At 41.0% G+C, this 19719-nt stretch overlaps 1 protein-coding gene across 4 annotated transcripts in view; it reads right to left on the bottom strand.

Moving 5' to 3' along the window:
• The window catches only part of BBS4 (Bardet-Biedl syndrome 4), a 44069-nt gene extending 24764 nt beyond the window's left edge, over positions 1-19305 (bottom strand). The window contains exons 1-4 of one of the 4 annotated variants that reach the window (XM_053595929.1): positions 18876-19305; positions 12451-12502; positions 4385-4464; positions 2791-2854 (exon numbers count right to left, since the gene is read on the bottom strand). In XM_053595929.1, the coding sequence (XP_053451904.1) occupies positions 2791-2854; positions 4385-4464; positions 12451-12502; positions 18876-18899 (220 nt within the window). In that variant the 5' untranslated portion in view covers positions 18900-19305. The remainder of the gene's footprint in view (positions 1-2790; positions 2855-4384; positions 4465-12450; positions 12503-18875) is intronic. The other 3 variants (XM_053595926.1, XM_053595928.1, XM_053595927.1) reach the window with 3 other exon arrangements.
• Between the last annotated feature and the right edge of the window lie 414 nt (positions 19306-19719).

Below are 19719 nucleotides of genomic sequence, written 5' to 3'. Positions count from 1 at the left end.
AAAGTTCCTGCTGGGTGTGGTGGTTCCTGCCTGTAATCCTAGAACTTTAGGAGGGTGTGATGGGAAGATTGCTTGAGATAAGGAGTTTGAGATCAGCCTGGACAACATCGAGACCCCTGTCTCTACAAAAAAGTAGAAAAGTTAGCTAGGTGTGGTGGTGTGCCAAGTAGTACCAGCTACTCGGGAGGCTGAGCGGGAGGATCCCTTGAGCCCAGGAGTTTGAAGTGAGCTATATGACACCATTGCACTCTAGCCAGGGTAGCAGAGTGAGACCTATTCTTAAGAAAATGAATGTAAGTTACTAGAAAAAAATAAGGATGCTACTTATGGCTATAAAAGAGTAAAACTCAAGTCAGTGGTTCCTATATTTGGTTTCTGATGAGTTTAATTTATTCTCTGCTTTATCTTATAAACCTCTAGGCTTCTTCCGCTCTTACAAAAAAGGTCTTTTCTTTTTTTTGATCTCTTTTAGTGTAATTACAAGGAACCATTCCAAAAACCATCTTCTGGCTCGGAAATCACTGCATGAGACAGGAATCCTAAGCATCCATTCTGAACAAATTAGCCAAAAACTAAAAGAAGGGTGAATAATGGCAGCAAAATTTTTTAAGGGTATTAATCATTTCTGTAGTCAAATCCAGCCTTAGAATTACGTTCAGGTTTCAAAAAAAAACCATAATATTGGATAAGACCTTTGTGAAACATTTATAGTTGTGCTATAAATGTTGGTCAATGATGGCCAGGTACCCAACAGTGGCCCCATAAGATTATAATGGAGATGAGTAATTCCTATTGCCTAATGACATCGTAGCTAACATACTAGTGTGATTCATTACTCAACTCTTTGTGGTCATGCTGGTGTAAACAAACCTACTGTGCCATACCATTCATATAAAAGTACAGTATGTACAATTATTATATTAACATGATACTTGATAATGAATGACTATGTTACTGGCTTATGTATTTACATTTTTTATCCTTACTGTAAAATGTACTCCTTCTACTTATTAAAAAGAGCAAGTTAAATGTACAACAGCCTCAGGTATATCCTTCTGGAGGTATTCCAGAAGAAGACATGGTTATCATTGCAGATGACAGCTTCATGTACGTTATTGCCAATGAAGACCTAATGAAGACCTTCTTGTACAACAAGATAAGGAGGTAGAAGACAGTGATATTGATGATCTTGACCCTGTGTAGGCCTAGGCTAATATGTGTGTGTGTGTGTGTATCTTTGTTTTTTTTTGTTGTTGTTGTTTGAGACAGAGTTTCATTTTGTTGCCCTGGGTAGAGTGCTCTTAGGCTTAAGTGATTCTCCTGCCTCAGCCTCCTAATTAGCTAGGACTACAGGTATCTGCCACAATGCCTGACTATTTTTAGAGAAGAGGTCTTGCTTTAGCTCAGGCTGGTCTTAAACTTATGAGCTCAGGTAATCCACCCACCTCAGCCTCCCAGAGTACTGGAATTACAGGTGTAAACCACTGTGCCCAGCCTGTATCTTTGGGTTTTTTTTTTGAGACAGAGCCTCCAGCTGTCACCCTAGGTAGAGTGCCGTGGCATCACAGCTCACAGCAACCTCCAACTTCTGAGTTCAAGCGATTCTCCTGCCTTCACCTCCAATGTATTTGGGACTACAGGTGCCCGCCACAACGCCTGGTTATTTTTTGGTTGCAGCCATCATTGTTGTTTGGTGGGCCCAGGCTGGATTTGAACCCACCAGCTCAGGTGTATGTGGCTGGCACCTTAGCCGCTTGAGCCACAGGCACAGAGCCTGTATCTTTGTTTTTTGTTTGTTTTTTTTTGTAGAGACAGAGTTTCACTTTATGGCCCTTGGTAGAGTGCCATGGCATCATACAGCTCACAGCAACCTCCAACTCCTGGGCTTAAGCGATTCTCCTGCCTCAGCCTCCCGAGTAGCTGGGACTACAGGCGCCCGCCACAACGCCCGGCTATTTTTTGGTTGCAGTTCAGCCGGGGCCGGGTTTGAACCCGCCACCCTTGGTATATGGGGCCGGCACCTTACCGACTGAGCCACAGGCGCCGCCCTGTATCTTTGTTTTTAACGAAAAAGTTTAAAAGTAAAAAAAAAATAAATAAAAAGTTTAACAGAAAAAGCTTATAGAATAAAGGAGATGAAGAAAATATTTTTTTACAGTTGTACAGTGTTGTTTTTGATTTAAGTAGCTATTACAAGAGTCAAAAAGAAAAAACTTTTAAAAGTTTACCAAGTAAAAAGTTATAGTAAGCTAAGGTTAATTTATCACTGAAGAAAATTTTTTTTTATAAATTTAGTGTAGTCTAAGCGTACAGTGTTTATAAAATATATAATAGTATAAGGAATGTAAATAGGCATTTACATGCACTCAGTACTAACTCTTCCAGAGCAATTTCTAATCCTGCAAGCTCTTTTCATGTATACAGGTGTACCATTTTTTTATCTTTTATATTGTATTTTTACTGCACCTTTTCTATGTTTAGATACACTCAAGATGATGTTAAAACTGCCTACAATATTCAGTACAATAATGCTATTCGGGTTTGCATCCTAGGAGCAATAGGCTATTCCATATAGCTTAGGTGTGTTGTAGGCTACACCATCTAGGCCTATATAAGTATGTTCTATAAGTTTCATGCAATGGCAAAACTGCCTATTGGAACATTTCTCAGAACATATCCCTATCGTTAATAGGTATATGACCATACTTGAATATTTCTTAAGTTATTTGATCTTTTTTAAGAATCCAGGCAAACTGTATTTCTCTAACAAGAAAAGAATATATATCTTACCTTGGACATAAATAGCATATTCACACAACCCGTGAGTCTCCTGGAGCTGTTCTTTGATAACAGCCTGAAAGAGAAGAAAAATACTTCTGAGCAGTGGTTAAGTTTCTTCAAGTCTTTAAGAAAAGGTAGATAGGGTGGCGTCCATAGCTCAGGGGTAGAGCACCAGACATATACACCTGGGCCAGCTAAGGCAATAATGACATCTGCAACAACAACAAAAATAGTCGGGCATTGTACCAGGCGCCTGTAGTTCCAGCTACTTGGGAGGCTGAGGCAAGAGAATCGCTTAAGCCTAAGAGTTTGAGGTTGCTGTAAGCTGTGCCACGACACTCTACCTAGGGCGAGAGCTTGAGACTCTGTCTCAAAAAAAAAAAAAAAGAAAGAAAAAGAAAAGGTAGATATAAGGCTCAGCACCCGTAGCTCAGTGGCGCTGGTCACATACACCAGGGCTGGCAGGTTCAAACCCGACCCGGGCCTGCTAAACAACAATGACAACTCCAACAAAAAAAATAGCTGGGTGTTGTGGCAGGCGCCTCTAGTCCCAGCTACTTGGGAGGCTGAGGCAAGAGAATCGCTTAAGCCCAAGAATTTGAGGTTGCTGTGAGCTGTGATGCCATAGCACTTTACCAACGGTGAAACAGTAAGACTCTGTCTCCAAAAAAAAAAAAAAAAGAGGGGCGGCCCTGTGGCTCAAAGGAGTAAGGCACCAGCCTCATATGCCGGAGGTGGCAGGTTCATATCCAGCCCTGGCCAAAAACTGCCAAAAAAAAAAAAAGAAAGAAAGAAAGGAAAGAAAAGGCAGATAATGGCTAGGCATGGTAGCTCATCCTTGTAATCCCAGCACAGGCTGAGAAACTAAGGTGAGAAGATCACTTGAGTCCAAGAGTTCAAGACCAGCCTTGGCAAAAGAGGGAGACCCCAGTTATACAAAAAATAAAAATAATTAGGCTAATTAGCTAAGTAGCCTCAGCTACTCAGGAGGCTGAGGCAGGAGGAGCTTTTGAGCCCAGGAGTTCAAGGTTATAGTGAGCTGTGATTACACTACTGTCAGCAAGTTAGTAACATACATGGTTTGTTATCAAAGATATAGAGAGAAGGAAATATGGATGGTTTTTACATATACAAATGATGAGTAACCTCACCATAAGACAGTATAAAATAAAACTAAATGAAATACCATTTTCCACCTATCCAAAGATCAAAAAGTTAGATAACACACCAAGATGAACATCTGTCTCCAGAAGACCAACAGTCCCAGAGAGTAGCTGCCCTTTCAGTTTGGTCTTGACATGAGAAGACACATGCGACACACCTGAACCTGACCCACAGACTACAGTCAAGCCCAGCAACACAGAGCCATTACGAAAGCCCATGAGCAATTAATGTCTATCTGTCAGGGGCCACTGAAATTTTTCAGATTGTTTGGTATTGGTATTACTGTGATAGTAAACAGCATATCATAGTAAAAGCTAACCAATACTCAAAGTGTGGGGAAACAGGAATTCATGTATTATTATTGGGATATAAATTGCCACACTCTGTGTGGCCTACCACCATCCAGCCTCATATTTTCTCTATCATTAGAACCTCTCACCTTGCATGCTTCATAATCCTTTCGGATATAGTGGAGATGTATCAACCAGTTCTGCTTCTCCAAAATAGGAAAATCTGGAGCTAGATAACATATTTTGATAAAACAAACAACACAATCATTACATTTTCTCCTCTAGCATTGTCTTCGAGTCCAAACTAACTATATGCATACAGCAGTATCATATTAAATTCTTTTTTTTTTTTTTTTTGAGACAGAGTCTCCAGCTGTCACCCTGGGTAGAGTGCTGTGGCGTCATGGCCAACAGCAACCTCCAACTCGGGCTCAAGTGATCCTCTTGCCTCAGTTTTTCTATTTTTAGTAGAGACAGGGTCTCGCTCTTGCTCAGGCTGGTCTCAAACTCCTGAGCTCAAGCCATCCACCGCCTTGGCCTCCCAGAGTGCTAGGATTATAGGCATGAGCCACTGCACCTGGCCTCACATTAAATTCTTAATGTTTCTGATAAGATTACAGTGCATAAGAAATGTATAGACTATTAAACTAAGAGATATTTGTCCTAGTATTAAAAACTGAATATATATTTCTCTTGTGTTTTTGTGGCTTATAATATCAATCTCTCAAATGATAACTTGGCCTGAAAAACATAAAATTATCCTTTGTCTCTTCTCTCTCTTCCTGATTACAAAGGTGAATAGAAAGACTTTCTAAAGGAGATTTCAAGAATGTTACTAACAGGGCGGCGCCTGTGGCTCAGTGAGCAGGGCGCCGGCCCCATATGCCAAGGGTGGCGGGTTCATACCCAGCCCTGGCCAAACTGCAATAAAAAAATAGCCGGGTGTTGTGGTGGGTGCCTGTAGTCCCAGCTGCTCGGGAGGCTGAGGCAAAAGAATCGCGTAAGCCCAAGAGTTAGAGGTTGCTGTGAGCCGTGTGATGCCATGGCACCCTACCCGAGGGCGGTACAGTGAGACTCTGTCTCTACCAAAAAAAAAAAAGAATGCTACTAACAAAATATATATAACATAGTTAATATCACATCTGATAATCAGACTACCAAAAATATTTTAAGTAGTTTAATATAATCTTTAGAAATAGCTCAAATGGAAATATTATACTGTTACCCAGGAATGGGAATGAGAAGTCAACAATGAAAAAGATTTGAGTCACTGAAAATGGCTCATGAGAGAGAAACCATAAAATGAGTTGCTTGCCCGTTAAAATCAAAAGTTTAGAAGACAGGTTAAAAATTCACCAAGAATTACTTTTCTATGGTAAGAGAATAGAAGGATCCACATCAAACCCAAAATAGTTCAACTCAGGGCCGGGGGAGGTGGCTCTCGCCTGTAATCCCAGCACTCTGGGAGTCCAACTTGGACAGATCACCTGAGCTCAGGAGTTGAGACCAGCCTGAGCCAGAGTGAGACTCCATCTCTAAAAATAGCAGGGCATTATGGCGAGTGCATGTATTCCCAGTTACTCGGGAGGCTGAGGCAAGAGAATCGCTTACGCCCAAGAGCCTGAGGTTGCTGTGAGCTGTGATGCCACAACACTCTATTGGGGGCGACAAAGAGAGACTCTGTCTCAAAAAAAAAAAAAAATAGTTCATCTAGAGGAAGAAAGAGAGAAGGAGATTAGGAAAAGTTAAAAAGGAGATTTCAATTTTTTCTTTAATGTGTATTTCTCAAAAAATAAAAATAAAAAGCTTTAAGGTATACATGGTTAAATGTTTTATTTAAATATGGCTAGTGTATTTGTATTATTTTTGTGAACTTTAATATATATGTGAAACAGTCCCTGATTTTTAAAAATGTAAAAGGAAAGGAAGAGCAGAGAAAGAGGGAAATGATCTGCAATCCATGTCTTGATGTTCCAGAACCTTAGGAAAAATAACCTTTAGAAAACCTAAGATTTGTATGTCCATTTATATGTTTCCAGAAAGGGGGAAAACCTTACTATAACCAAGAGATATGTTGCCTGAACACAAATATTAAGAAGTAATGCTGTCTACTGCTTCCAATAGGGAATATCCATGGAATATGCATAAGAAAATTATGACAGAAAGTATATTGGCTGGGTGTGGTGGCTCATGCCTGTAATCCTAGCACTCTGGGAGGCCAAGGCGAGTGGATTCCTTGAGCTCAGGAGTTTGAGACCAGCCTGAGCAAGAGCAAGACCCTGTCCCTACTAAAAATGAAAAAACTGAGGCAAGAGGATCATTTGAGTCCAAGAGTAGGTGTGAACTATGACACCATGGCACTGTACCCAGGGTGATAAAGTGAGACTTTATGTAAGAAAAAGAAAAGAAAAAGAAAGTATATATATATATTATTTTATATGCCAGGAGAAAGAACAAAGATAAAATTTTAAGCAGTAACTGTTCATCTTCCTATATACATTCTCTTAGTAGACTCACCCTTTCTACTTTCTTCTCTTCCCCCAGACCTCATCAATCACCAGATCTTAGCCATCCATATTCTGCCTAACCATGTCCAGAATTAATTTTCCTTCTAAAAGCCACACAAATCACCAAAATTAAAGATAGGTGTGTGTAAAGTGGATAAAAAAATGCACTATAGTGAATAGTTCTGGAACAGGCTACCGAGTAATCTTGGACCAACTCTCAATTGTATGGCCTACCTCTCTGTCACCTACCCACTAAGGAGAAAGAGTGAATGAGAAGGAGGCACTGAACTCTTTGAGCTTATCATATGACTAAGTATCACTGTTTCTACAGCCTAAAAATGTACAAAATGCGACTTTTCTAGTCTTGCCTGTTGTTAAACTCTCACAAAAGACAAATATTGTTTTGTACAAGCTAAGGTGAAGACTAGTGTTAAATTTGTAAGATAGCTCAAAGGCTCATGAAATGGAGTTCTAGGGATAAGAAGGGAAGGCACAACCAAATAAAAGTGCTAAAAGTCATTTCACACGCCTAGAAATATAGTTAAAAGAACTTTAGCTTTATCAAAACCTTTAGAGCTAGAAACAGTGGCTCATGCCTATAATCCTACCAGTCTAGGAGGCTGAGGCAGGTGGAGTGCCTGAGCTCACAGGTTTGAGACCAGCCTGAGACAGATCAAGACTTCATCTCTAAAAATAGTTGGGCGTTGTGGCGGGCGCTGTGGTCCCAGCTACTTGGGAGGCTGAGGCAAGAAAATCACTTAAGCCCTACAGTTTGAGGTTGCTGTGAGCTTTGATGCCAGAGCACTCTACCGAGGATGATAAAGTGAGACTGTCTCTAAAAAAAAAAAAAAAAAAATTTAAGAGAACATTTCAGTGCCCCATAATTGTTATAAATGTTCTATTACCAAATGAGTGGTCCTGCGAAATGTGTAATTTCCTCATTTGTAAAACAGAGACCATTTATTCAACCAATATTGTGTGCCTTCATGTGCTAGGCACTGGGATACAGAAGTAAACAAAACTGACTCCCTCATTTTTAGGAGTTTATAATGGGAGATGGGATTTGGGGTACTATCAGAAGGGAAAGATAATAAAATGTTATAAGTGATATTTTTCTATGGAGAATAATAAAGCAGCAAAGGACAAAGACTGCAAGGCAAATAGTTACACTTTTAAATGGAAGGGTCAGGGAATCAAATATTTATCTTCACAGAGTTATGAGGACTGAATGCCTTAATATACACTAAGAGGTTCATATAATGCCTATTACATAGTAAACCCTAAAGAATTGTGAGCTACTGTTGTTGCTGTTATTTTCACTATCATTATTTAGTTATTCTCAGAGATGAGGGAATTCTGGATACCTCAGAAATATCCCTAGAGTCTTGAACCCTGAATTTATAATTAGAATTTTACCTGTAAATGTATAGGCTGAATTTCTTGTATGCCAAATCATTGTCAATTCCAACTTCCCCTACATGTAAGAAACATGATACTGTTTCTTAACATGTTTTCACAGGTACTATGAGAATTACTACTTCAAAGATCCTTCAAAAAAGATAAGACGTGTAAATACAAAAGAGAGCCTCCTCTATTTTACAACAAAGCATGGTGATCATTTCTGACACGACACTTTCAGAGCCTATGTTAGCACAGAGGTCAGGAAGCCAGATGATGAAATACAAGGTAATGCCTTTCAGCTGGTTGTAAAAAAAGACCTCATTCATATCCTAGCTCCCACACTACCCCCCTACCAGTACCAAGGCAGTGGAGGCAGAAGGCTGGCAACCTAGCAACAATATTCCCCTGCCCCATTCTATTCCTTTGTGACATCCCTTTCCCTCCCTTCTCCCTTTAGAGATACACTTGACTTTTTATTTATTTATTCATTTTGAGACAAAGTGTCACTCTGTTGCCCAGGTGAGAGTGCCCTGGCTTCAGCCTAGGTCAGAGTAACCTCAAACTCCTAGGTTCAAGCAATCCTCCTGCCTCAGTTTCCGGAGCAGCTGGGTCTACAGGCACCTACCACAATTCTTAGCTAGTTTTTCTATTTTTAGTACGGAAGGGATCTTGTTCCTCTCAAACTCCTGAGTTCAAGCAATCTTCCCGGCCTCAGCCTACCAGAGTGCTAGGATTATAGGTATGAGCCACCACACCCATATATTTAGCAGCCTAACTGCATGAACATGACACCTCAAGAATTGTTTGCCCAAGATGCTAAATTCTCTTAGGAATTGCCCTAAGGCAAAGCTTTACATTAAACTTTGATTAATGCTAGGGATAATAACCTGGCTATGTGGATGCTATGCAGAAAACTACTAAAGTTCAGATATTTTATTTTATTTTATTTTTTTGTAGAGACAGAGTCTCACTGTACCGCCCTCGGGTAGAGTGCCGTGGCGTCACACGGCTCACAGCAACCTCTAACTCTTGGGCTTACACGATTCTCTTGCCTCAGTCTCCTGAGCAGCTGGGACTACAGGCGCCCACCACAACGCCCGGCTATTTTTTTGTTGCAGTTTGGCCGGGGCTGGGTTTGAACCTGCCACCCTCGGCATATGGGGCCGGCGCCCTACTCACTGAGCCACAGGCGCTGCCCCAGATTTTTTATTTTTTTTACTTTTTGAGACAGAGTCTCAATCTGTTGCCTTGGGTAGAGTGCCATGGTGTCATAGCTAACAGCAACCTCCAACTCGGGCTCAAGCAATCCTCTTGCTTCACATTTTCTATTTTTAGTAGAAACAGGGGTCTCAATTGTGCTCAGGCTGGTCTTGAACTCATGAGGTTAAGCAATCCACCCACTCTGGCCTTCTAGAGTGCTAGGTGTACAGGTGTGAGCCACTGCGCCTGGCCATAAAGTTTGGATTTTTAGTCGAAAAATTTCCTAAAATGGCCCAGGCTTTTTGTAAGTATATTGCAAACAAAACCTTCTTTTTAAAGGATGTCTTCCGGCACTACCAAGTATGTATGTAGTACATAAAAGTCCTTATATGTAAAATTCCAATCTCAATTCAGTACCACTTACTATGGAACCTAGGGCAAGTTATTTAACCTCTCTGGGACTCTGTTTTCCCCCTATAACTTTTGCTAGAAAATACAAAAAATCTGGAAGTGGCTATTCAATAAATTTTAATATCTTCATGCCAATTTGGAATTATAGCACTTTCTACCTCACTACAATATCTATAACATCAAAAGATATAATAAATCGTAAAAAGAATGTCAGTGTAGGACACTTTTATTACTATCATTTTGACCATATATCAGAGGTCTCAGAAGAACTACCTGGGGAGAAAACACTGCACTTTAACTATATGCCCTAAAGACTGTCAATTCCCTGAGGGATGAATACAAGCCCTATTTATCTTTGTTTTTATTACCTATTATTGTAGTCCTGGAACATGGGGTTTAAAAACAGAAAAAGATTAAAATTTAATAACAGAAATCAGAAATTAATTGCCCCCCAGATCCAGAAGGGAGAAAAAATTGATTAGAATGTACCAAATAAGTTTACAGCATAACACATCAAATGTGCCCCTTTTCCCTGAAGCTAAAAACTTTGTATGTCATTATCCTGAATTGTGCATGGCTCAATTCTAGATTGATATACAATCCTCTCCTGGACCTGGATCAATGAAACCATTCAGTTTGACGGTAAGAGTCAGGATAGAATGAATACTGAAGAGCTAATCACTATTCATGCTAGCCTCACCTAACTAGCCACATCCCCCTGGTGATTTAATAAAGTAACCAAGATATGTTTGTTAGCTTACTCCTTTCTGCCTATGGTCTCTGCAAGGAAGCATCATTAGTCTCTCTTCCCACCACCATCATACCTTAGTCAGAATCTCCTAAAGAGCTCAAATCTCCTAGAGTCCAAAGAGCTGCAGAACTCTCTATCAGAGGGTTGAGCTCTGAAACCAGTGAGAGTCTCAGGAGCCATTCCAAGCAATGGGGAACACTCACAGACTGTACAGTAATGAGTGTTTCAAACACTAAGTGCTCTGAGGGCTTTGGGCTTGTCACATGTGCCACTGTGGAGGAAGGGGAAGCAGCAATGAATGCAAGGCCACACAGGTGGATGGAAGAGTTGTGGCAACAAAGAGAGCTATTGCTTCTCAAAAAAAACCAGGTACCCACTTAACTGTGAAAAAGATCTTTGTTGATGGCATTAAAGAAGATACTGAAAAACATCACCTAAGAGACTATTTTGGACTGTATGGGAAAACTGAAGTGACTAAAATCATGACTGACAGAGGCAGTGGCAAGAAGTTTTGAAGGGAGGCCAATAAATACTTAGCTAAACTATGAAACCAAAGTGGCTACAGTGGTTTCAGTGGCAGCAGAAGCTATAGCAACGGCAGGTTTTAATTACTCCCAGGAAACAAAGTTTACCTGGAGAGGAGAGCCAGAGAAGTGAGAGGAAGTTACAGGTTACAATAGATTTGTGAACTCAGCCAACCACAGTGGTAGCAGGGCATAAGCTACTACAAAGAATACATGTTTTAGACAATATTCATATGCATGGGCAAAACACCTAAGGACTGTATTTGTGACTAAGTGTATAACAGGTTATTTCAGTTTCTGTTCTATGGAAAGCATAAAGCATTCTAACAAAGAATTTTAATATAGATTTTTTCTTTTTTGCACCCATGCCATTGATTGTTAAATGTAATAAATAGCCTGATTGTGATATTGAATAAATGAGTCCTTGAAAGGAAGGAAGGAAAAAAGGGAGGAGGGGAGGGAGGGAGAGAACAGATATCACAGTAAGATGATTCTCATGTCCAGAAATGGTATAAAGAATATTAGAAATTATGTTAGGTATTGGCAGGATTACCTTGGATTTTATAAATAATCTAAATTAAAATTGTACAGCTCTTTACTGAAAAACTCTTTGCAAAATAAAGTTCTGAAAGGCAATCATATTTTCAACAACTTTCATTATAATTTCAAAGAATGACAGAAATACTCCAAGTAAACTAAACAATTTATAGACAAAATCAACTACAATAGTAAAACAGATGCTGCAAAAAGATGTAACCTGACAACCATGACTCATGTATGCAAATAAGAACTACACACAAGACCCTGAGCAAGTCATGCCTCTTCCAATCACCCTTGGTTTCCTCCACTAAAAATAACTAATTCATTAATAATAGACAGACATATGAATGAACAAATTCAGCCGATGCAAACATTCCTAAGACTATAGGTTAGCAAATGAAGGAATCCTGTTCCTCTAAATAAAATATATATCAAATCTCTATCAGATTATAAAATGCAGCTCTCTTTACAGTTTAGTTCTTTACCCAGTTAGGGTGCATAGACTCAATTTTTATAAAATCTCACAATTATTTAACATACACATAAGGGTATCTGATGTCTGATTTATACTATAGAAACTTCACAGAGTAGTTTTTCCACAAGTAAAAAATTAGTACAATCTTACATGATAATCAAACATCATCTAAATACTCTTACTGGGCAAACCAACCTCCTAATATCTAACAACTCCATAAAATAAAAGCTAGATGTGACAGAACATTTAGACTATTACTGCATTTCCCAATACTCACTTTTTTTTGATGTCCAAACAGGAACTTGAACCCTGGAACCTCAATTAAAAAGCTCTAGTCTAAAGCATAAAGAATCAAAGACAGAGAAACCTGTGCATATATACACATACAAGGTAACTGCAGACAGACCTTTTTTTGGTCGAGGTTTTTGAGGTTCAGCAGATGCAAGAAATTGAGTTCTCTGAAATGAAAGAAGTTGTCTGTATTAAAGCACTATAATATACTTTGCTAACTTGAAGCATTCAAATAACAAGAATAATCATGGCTCACCAGTTGTGTAGTTAATCCATTAAAATACTGGTACAAAGAATTATCTTAAATATGGTTTAAAAACAAATGACAAGTCATACTTTTGCTATCCCAACTATAATAATGTAAAATGTATATTTATAATATATACTTTTCTTTTTGCAGCTGGTATCAGAAGTGACATGATATATACTCATAATGTGCATTTATAATACACAAATAGTTATAATGTACAGGAAAATGTGTACAAATAAATACAAGTTTATTTGTACTAAGTTCTTAAACACCTCATATTAGTGTTATATTTAGCACTGTATTTCTCAGCAGCCAAACCAAAAAACTGATCACCATTTGATAAAAAGCAGCTCTGAGATCATGAGAAATTATGTAGCACTTAATTCAAAGAGGGAGCTTTACTATCTTACACTATAATTTTGTAAAAACCTTCAAATGAATTTTTCTTATGTCAATCTCCTATGTTATATATGAGATACTAGGATATAAGCAAAAATAATGGGGAAAAATTTTCTAGACGAAAACACTGAGGATTAGAGACATTCTGAATATGCAACAAATCCTGACCAGGTTAAATGAAAATAAAATACATACTTAGATACACCACAGAAGACAACAACAGAAACAATAAGCTTTTAAAAGTAGCCAAAGAGGCCAGGCACAATGGTTCACACTTGTAATCCCAACACTCTGGGAGGCCAAGGCAGGTGGATCGCCTAAGCTCTTAAGACCCCATCTCTAAAAATAAGAGTGTTGGACGGCGGGGCAGCGCCTGTGGTTCAAGGAGTAGGGCGCCGGTCCCATATGCTGGAGGTGGCAGGTTCAAACCTAGCCCTGGCCAAAAACCACAAAAAAAAAAAAGAGTGTTGGACGGCACCTTTAGTCTCGGCTACTCAGGAGGCTGAAACAAGAGAATCACTTAAGCTCAAGAGTTTGAAGTTGCTCTGAGCTGTGATGCTACAGCACTCTAGCAGGGGTGACAAAGTACAACTTGTTTCAAAAATTAAAAAAATAAATAAAAATAAAAGCAGCCAAAAAAAGGAGAGAGAGAGAGACAGAGATTCCTCAATAATTTAAAATGTATACATGATCTACCTCTTTATGATTTAATTAAAAAACAAAAAAAAAGTAAGGCAGGCCAGGCACGGCTCACACCTATAGTCCTAGCACTCTGGGAGGCTGAGGCAGGTGGATCACTTGAACTAAGGAGTTCTAGACCAGCCTAAGGAGGAGCAAGACCCCTTTCTACTAAAAATAGAAAAAAAATTAGCCAGGCGTGATGGCACATGCCAGTAGTCACAACTGCTTAGGAGGGTGAGACAATGGCTCAGCATCTGTGGCTCAAGCAGCTAAAGCGCCAGCCACATAGGCCTGAGCTGGCGCATTTGAATCCAGCTCCAGACGGCCAATCAACAATGATGGCTGCAACCAAAAAATAGCTGGGCGTTGTGGTGAGCGCCTGTAGTCCCAGCTACTTGGGAGGCAGAGGCAAGAGAATCATTTGAGCCCAAGAGTTGGAGGTTGCTGTGAGCTGTAATACTACAGCACTCTATCCAGGGCATCAGCTTGAGGCCCTGTCTCAAAAAAAAAAAGAAGAGGGTGAGGCAAGAGGATCGCTTGAGTGCAAGAGTTTAAAGATGCTATGAGCTGGGCTGACACTATAGCATTCTAGTCTAGGGTAATAGAGTGAGAATATTAAAAAAAGAAAAAAAAAAAGATGGCAGCGCCTGTGGCTTAAAGGGGTAGGACGCCAGCCCCATATGCCGGAGGTGGTGGGTTCAAACCCAGCCCCGGCCAATAAACTGCAAAAAAAAAAAAAAAAAAAAAAAGACAATTAATAATCCATTAAGACATCATAAGAACTACTCCAAGTGTCAGGTATAAAATAAATGTTAAATCCAGCCTGTTTTTATATGGTCTACAAGATAAGAATAATTTTTACATTTTTAAATGGCTGAAAAAATTTCCAGTAAGAGACTGTATAGCCCATCCAGCCCAAAATACTATCTGGCCTTTTTCAAAAAAAAGCATGGTGAACTCTGATGTAGATTTTTTTTTTTTTTTTTTTTTGTAGAGACAGAGTCTCACTTTATCACCCTCAGTAGAGTGCCATGGCATCACACAGCTCACAGCAACCTCCAACTCCTGGGCTTAAGCAATTCTCCTGCCTCAGCCTCCTGAGTAGCTGGGACTACAGGCGCCCGCCACAACACCCAGCTATTTTTTGGTTGCAGTTCAGCCAGGGCTGGGTTTGAACCCACCACCCTCGGTATATGGGGCCAGCGCCTTACCAACTGAGCCACAGGCACCGCCCTCTGATGTAGATTCTTAAACTCATCAAAACTAACTTTCAACTAGCAAAGGCAAATTTAAAAGACTTTCAGAATTCACGAGTTTTTATATTTTCACTAAATAAACATTAGAAAACAGAAAAATAGCCTTTCAGCCGGAGACACCATCTTCCAGTAATTCACCAAAATGACAAACACAAAGGGAAAGAGGAGAGGCACCCGATACATGTTCTCTAGGCCTTTTAGAAAACATGGAGTTGTTCCTTTGTCCACATACATGTGAATCTACAAGGAAGGTGATAATGTAGACATCAAGGGAATGGGTACTGTTCAAAAAGGCATGCCACACAGATGTTACCATGGCAAAACTGGAAGAGTCTACAATGTTACCCAGCATGCTGTTGGCATTGTTGTAAACAAACAAGTTAAGGGCAAGATCCTTGCCAAGAGGATTAATGTTCGTCTTGAGCATATTAAGCACTCTAAGAGCCGAAATAGCTTCCTGAAATGTGTGAAGGAAAATGATCAGAAAAAGAAGGAAGCCAAAGAGAAAAAGTACCTGGGTTCATCTTAAGCGCCAGCCTGTGCCACCCAGAGAAGCCCACTGTGAGAACTAATGGAAAGGAGCCCTAGCTCCTGGAACCCATTCCCTATGAATTCATGGCATAATAAGCATATAACATAGCACACAGGGGAGGCACCTGTGGCTCAAAGGAGTAGGGCACCAGCCCCATATGCCAGAGGTGGTGGGTTCAAACCCAGCCCCGGCCAAAAACTAAAAAACAAACAACCCCCCCCCCAAAAAAAAAAACAAAAAAACATAGCACACAGGAGTACCAGTGGACCCATGTTTTTAGGTGCAAGAACCTATTTATTCCCCATGAGCTCATGGCATAATAGGTGTACAGCATAGCACACAGGATAACCAACAGACACAGTGTAACAGTGATACAAGGTACTGGAACCTATTTCCCATGAATTCAAAAGTCAATCAACACTTTGTCACATTCAATGGCAAGGTGCCTCCCTGAGCTACTGGAACCTCTTCCCTATGAATTCACGGCATGGTAGATACAAATAATAGCGTAAAAATGTTTCTTGTTCATTCACTACACGTGTGATTTTTTTTCCACCAAAGAAGTATTAAAGCAAATTTTAATGTGTCCTAAAAAAAAAAAAAGAAAACAGAAAAATAATCCCAAGGTCAGGCACAGTGGCTCATGCATGTAATTCATGCATGTAATCCTAGCACTCTGGGAGGCCCAAAAGGAAAGATTACCTGAGTTTAGGAGTTCAAGACCAGCCTCAACAAGACCAAGACAAAAAAAAAGAAAGAAAAAGAAAAATTAGCCAGGTCTGGTGGTACACATCTGTAGTCCTAGTTACAGGGGAGACTGAGGCAAGAATTTGTAGGCCAGGCGTTTGAAATTGCAGTGAGCTAGGATTAGGATAATGCCACTGTACTTCAGAGAGGCAGAGATTCTGTTTCAAAAAAAAAAAAAAAGACAAAGTATAACTTCCAAGGAATGGAATAAAAAGAGCAAAAGAAGGAGGGATTCAAATTCAATCAAAAAAAAAAAAAAAAAAAAGCAAAGGAACAAAGGCAAGGAAGAAGAGAGAAAAAAATTAAATTCTCCGGCTTAAAACAGATTATCAAGATGGATTACACACACACACACGCGCGCGACTTTTATAAAGACACACCTAAAATTTAAGGGGGGGTCAAAGTAAAAGAATGGGAAAAGATATACCAGGAAAAAAGAAAACAGAAGTGGTGATATTACTTGTAACAGTAGACAAAACAGACTTCGAGGGAAAAAGCTTTTATCAGGGAAAAGAAACTGAATTTAAACAGACTGAAAAGCATGGTGCCTTGGCTCATGCCTGTGTACCTGGCCACTGGGAGGCTGAGGTGGAAGAATTGCTTGAGACCAGGAGTTCAAGACCAGCCTGAGTAACACAGTAGGCCCCCCATCTCTAAAATTAATTAATCAGTTTAATTAGATTGAAGACTAACAGGGAAAAGGCAACATTATCTTTCTTTCTTTCTTTCTTTTTTTTTTGGTAGAGACAGAGTCTCACTTTATGGCCCTCCGTAGAGTGCCATGGCATCACACAGCTCACAGCAACCTCCAACTCCTGGGCTTAAGCGATTCTCTTGCCTCAGCCTCCTGAGTAGCTGGGACTACAGGTGCCCGCCACAACACCCAGCTATTTTTTGCTTGCAGTTCAGCGGGGGCGGGTTTGAATCCACCACCCTCAGTATATGGGGCCAGCGCCTTACCGACTGAGCCACAGGCGCCGCCCTATCTTTCTTTCTTTCTTTTTTGAGACAGAGTCTTACTCTGTTGTCCTGGCTAAAGTGCTATGACATCATAGCTCACAGCAACCTCAAACTCTTGGACTTGAGCAATCCTCTTGTCTTAGCTTCCCAAGTAGATGGGACTATAGGCATGCACCACCATGCCTGGCTAGTTTTTTCTAATCATTTTTAAACCTTTAGAAAAAAATACAAGATAGGATAGGATTACTTCAACAATATATAAAAACACAAATCAGTAAAGATTTTAATATTTAACTATATTAAAATTAAGAAGTTCTAGTCTACAAAAATGAAAACACACAAAAAAATTAAGATATTTGCAATATAAAAAAAAACCAAAAAACAACAAAGAATTAACAGTCAGAAACTACAAATAACTATATCAATAAGAAAAAGAGGCCAGGTGGGGGCGGCACCTGTGGCTCAAGGAGTAGGGTGCTGGTCCCATATGCCGGAGGTGGCGGGTTCAAACCCAGCCCCGGCCAAAAAAAAAAAGAAGAGAAAAAGAGGCCAGGAACAGTGGCTCAAACCTGTAATCCTAGCACTCTGGGAGGCTGAAACAGGAGGATGGCTTGAGGCTAGGAGTTCGAGACCAGCCTAAGCAAGAGCAAGACCTCATCTCTAAAATTAGCTGGGCATTGTGGTCCTGTAAGTCCCACTTACTCTGGAGGCTGAGGCAAGAGAATCGCTTGAGCCCAAGAGTTTCAAGTTGCACCACAAAGTGAGACTCTGTCTCAAGAAAAAAAATAAATAAATAAAATAAAATAATATATCATTACTACACAACAAGAAGAATGGCTAAAATTAAAGACTGACAATACCAGGTGTCAACATAAATGTGGAAAAATTCAAAGTCTTATACACTGCTTAAGGAAACATAAAATGGAATACAGCCACTTTAGAAAAGTTTTAGTTTTTTGTTTTTTGGGGGGGTTTTGAGCAGTTTTTGGCCGGGGTTGGGTTTGAACCCGCCACTTGCGGCATATGGGGCTGGCGCCCTACTCCTTTGAGCCAAAGGTTAGTTATTCAAATTCCGAATAACTAAAATCATTCTCACAAATGGGAAGGATCCGCTTTCAAGCCCCCTACTAAAGCAATCTAAAGAAGGTTTTACACTTGGGACATATGCCTCCACAAATTACTACTGGCTCATCCTGAATTCATTGGGGCCACTCTGTATCAGCAGCTCTGTGGAGTTAAAAACACCAGACATGAGCTGAATTCCAGACGAGTACTTTCCTCAACTTAACCACAACGGAGGAAACGGTCCCGACCTACTGGCAGAAGGCAACGAAGGTGAAAGCTTCCAAGCTTTGTCATATTAAAATCCTAATCCTCGGGATTAACAGAAACAGTCTCTACGTGTTTCCCTTCCCAAACCCCGAGAGAAAGGAAAACCGGCTACGAAAAGAAGAGCCATTTCCGGCGAAAACCTCCCTCTTCCATCCAACGCACCCCAAGAGGGACCCAAGACCTACAACAGGCCCTGTGCTGCAAGGAATTCGGACTTGACCTGGGCTGCCAGTGCCCGCGGGGACCGTGTCGCCCCGGCCACCGCCAGCCGCTCGGGACCGGGCTCCGCCTCTCCTCAGGAGCGGCTGCCGGGGACAGTGCTCTCGCCACGCTGCCCTGCCCTGCACCGCTGCTGGGTCAATAAACAAAATTCCGGCGCTCACCGTCACGAGTCTCTCCTCAGCCATCGCGGAAGCCCCCAGCTGCGCAGCCGGAAGTCCGCTGTTTCCCAGACGACGAAGCAAACGGAAGTCGCCGGGAGGAGCCTAAGCAGGGAAGGAAGTAGATTGCCGAGTGATAGGCCGAGGGGCTTCAGCCAGTCGGGGGAGCGTCGGGGTGCGCCCCACAGACAGCCTGGCCGTCCAAGCGTCGGTGGAGAATGCGCGGCCGGTCGTTGTCTTCATCCCGGAAACATCCTAACCACCCACGTCGCGTGTCTGTACGCCGCGGGAGCAACCTCCGGCCACTCTGGCTGGATTGGCCAGTCCCACCTGGGATGGCACCGTAGTCCTGCAGCCACCTTACTCTGCCCTGCTCTGACCTCAAAGTGCGTTTAATTCAGTCCTCTTTTAGCGGATCCTGGCTCCTAAGGCCAAACCGTTGGGCTCATTCTCGCCTTACCTACAAACCCTCCCGTTTCTTAGCTGTCATTATTCCACCGAGGTAATCGCCTCATCAGCCTCCCAGTCTTGTTTACACCAGCGTTTGCAAATCCGGTGGGCCGTATTGCCAGTCTTTTGATTAGAAATAAAAATTAGTTTTCACAAGAAAGCTGGCCTTAACAGCGGGCCTGCACTCCTGCAGGGACGCAAAATAAAGCTGAATAACCTCTGCGACATGAACATTTCTTCGCCTTTTTGCATCACTTCCCGACGTACTTCAGGCATTTTAAATTACCTATCTGTCCCCCGGTGCGATGCAATAAATTTAGTTTTCCCACTGGAAAAACGTGTGAGCTTTAGACTCAAACGGGAGTTCTGGTCTTGACTACTGCATGATCTGGGCCAG

The sequence above is a fragment of the Nycticebus coucang genome, chromosome 6 (assembly GCF_027406575.1).
Source record: "Nycticebus coucang isolate mNycCou1 chromosome 6, mNycCou1.pri, whole genome shotgun sequence".
NCBI lineage: Eukaryota > Metazoa > Chordata > Mammalia > Primates > Lorisidae > Nycticebus > Nycticebus coucang.
The sequence above is the reverse complement of the archived record's forward strand: the minus strand, read 5'-3'. Positions and strand labels throughout refer to the sequence as shown.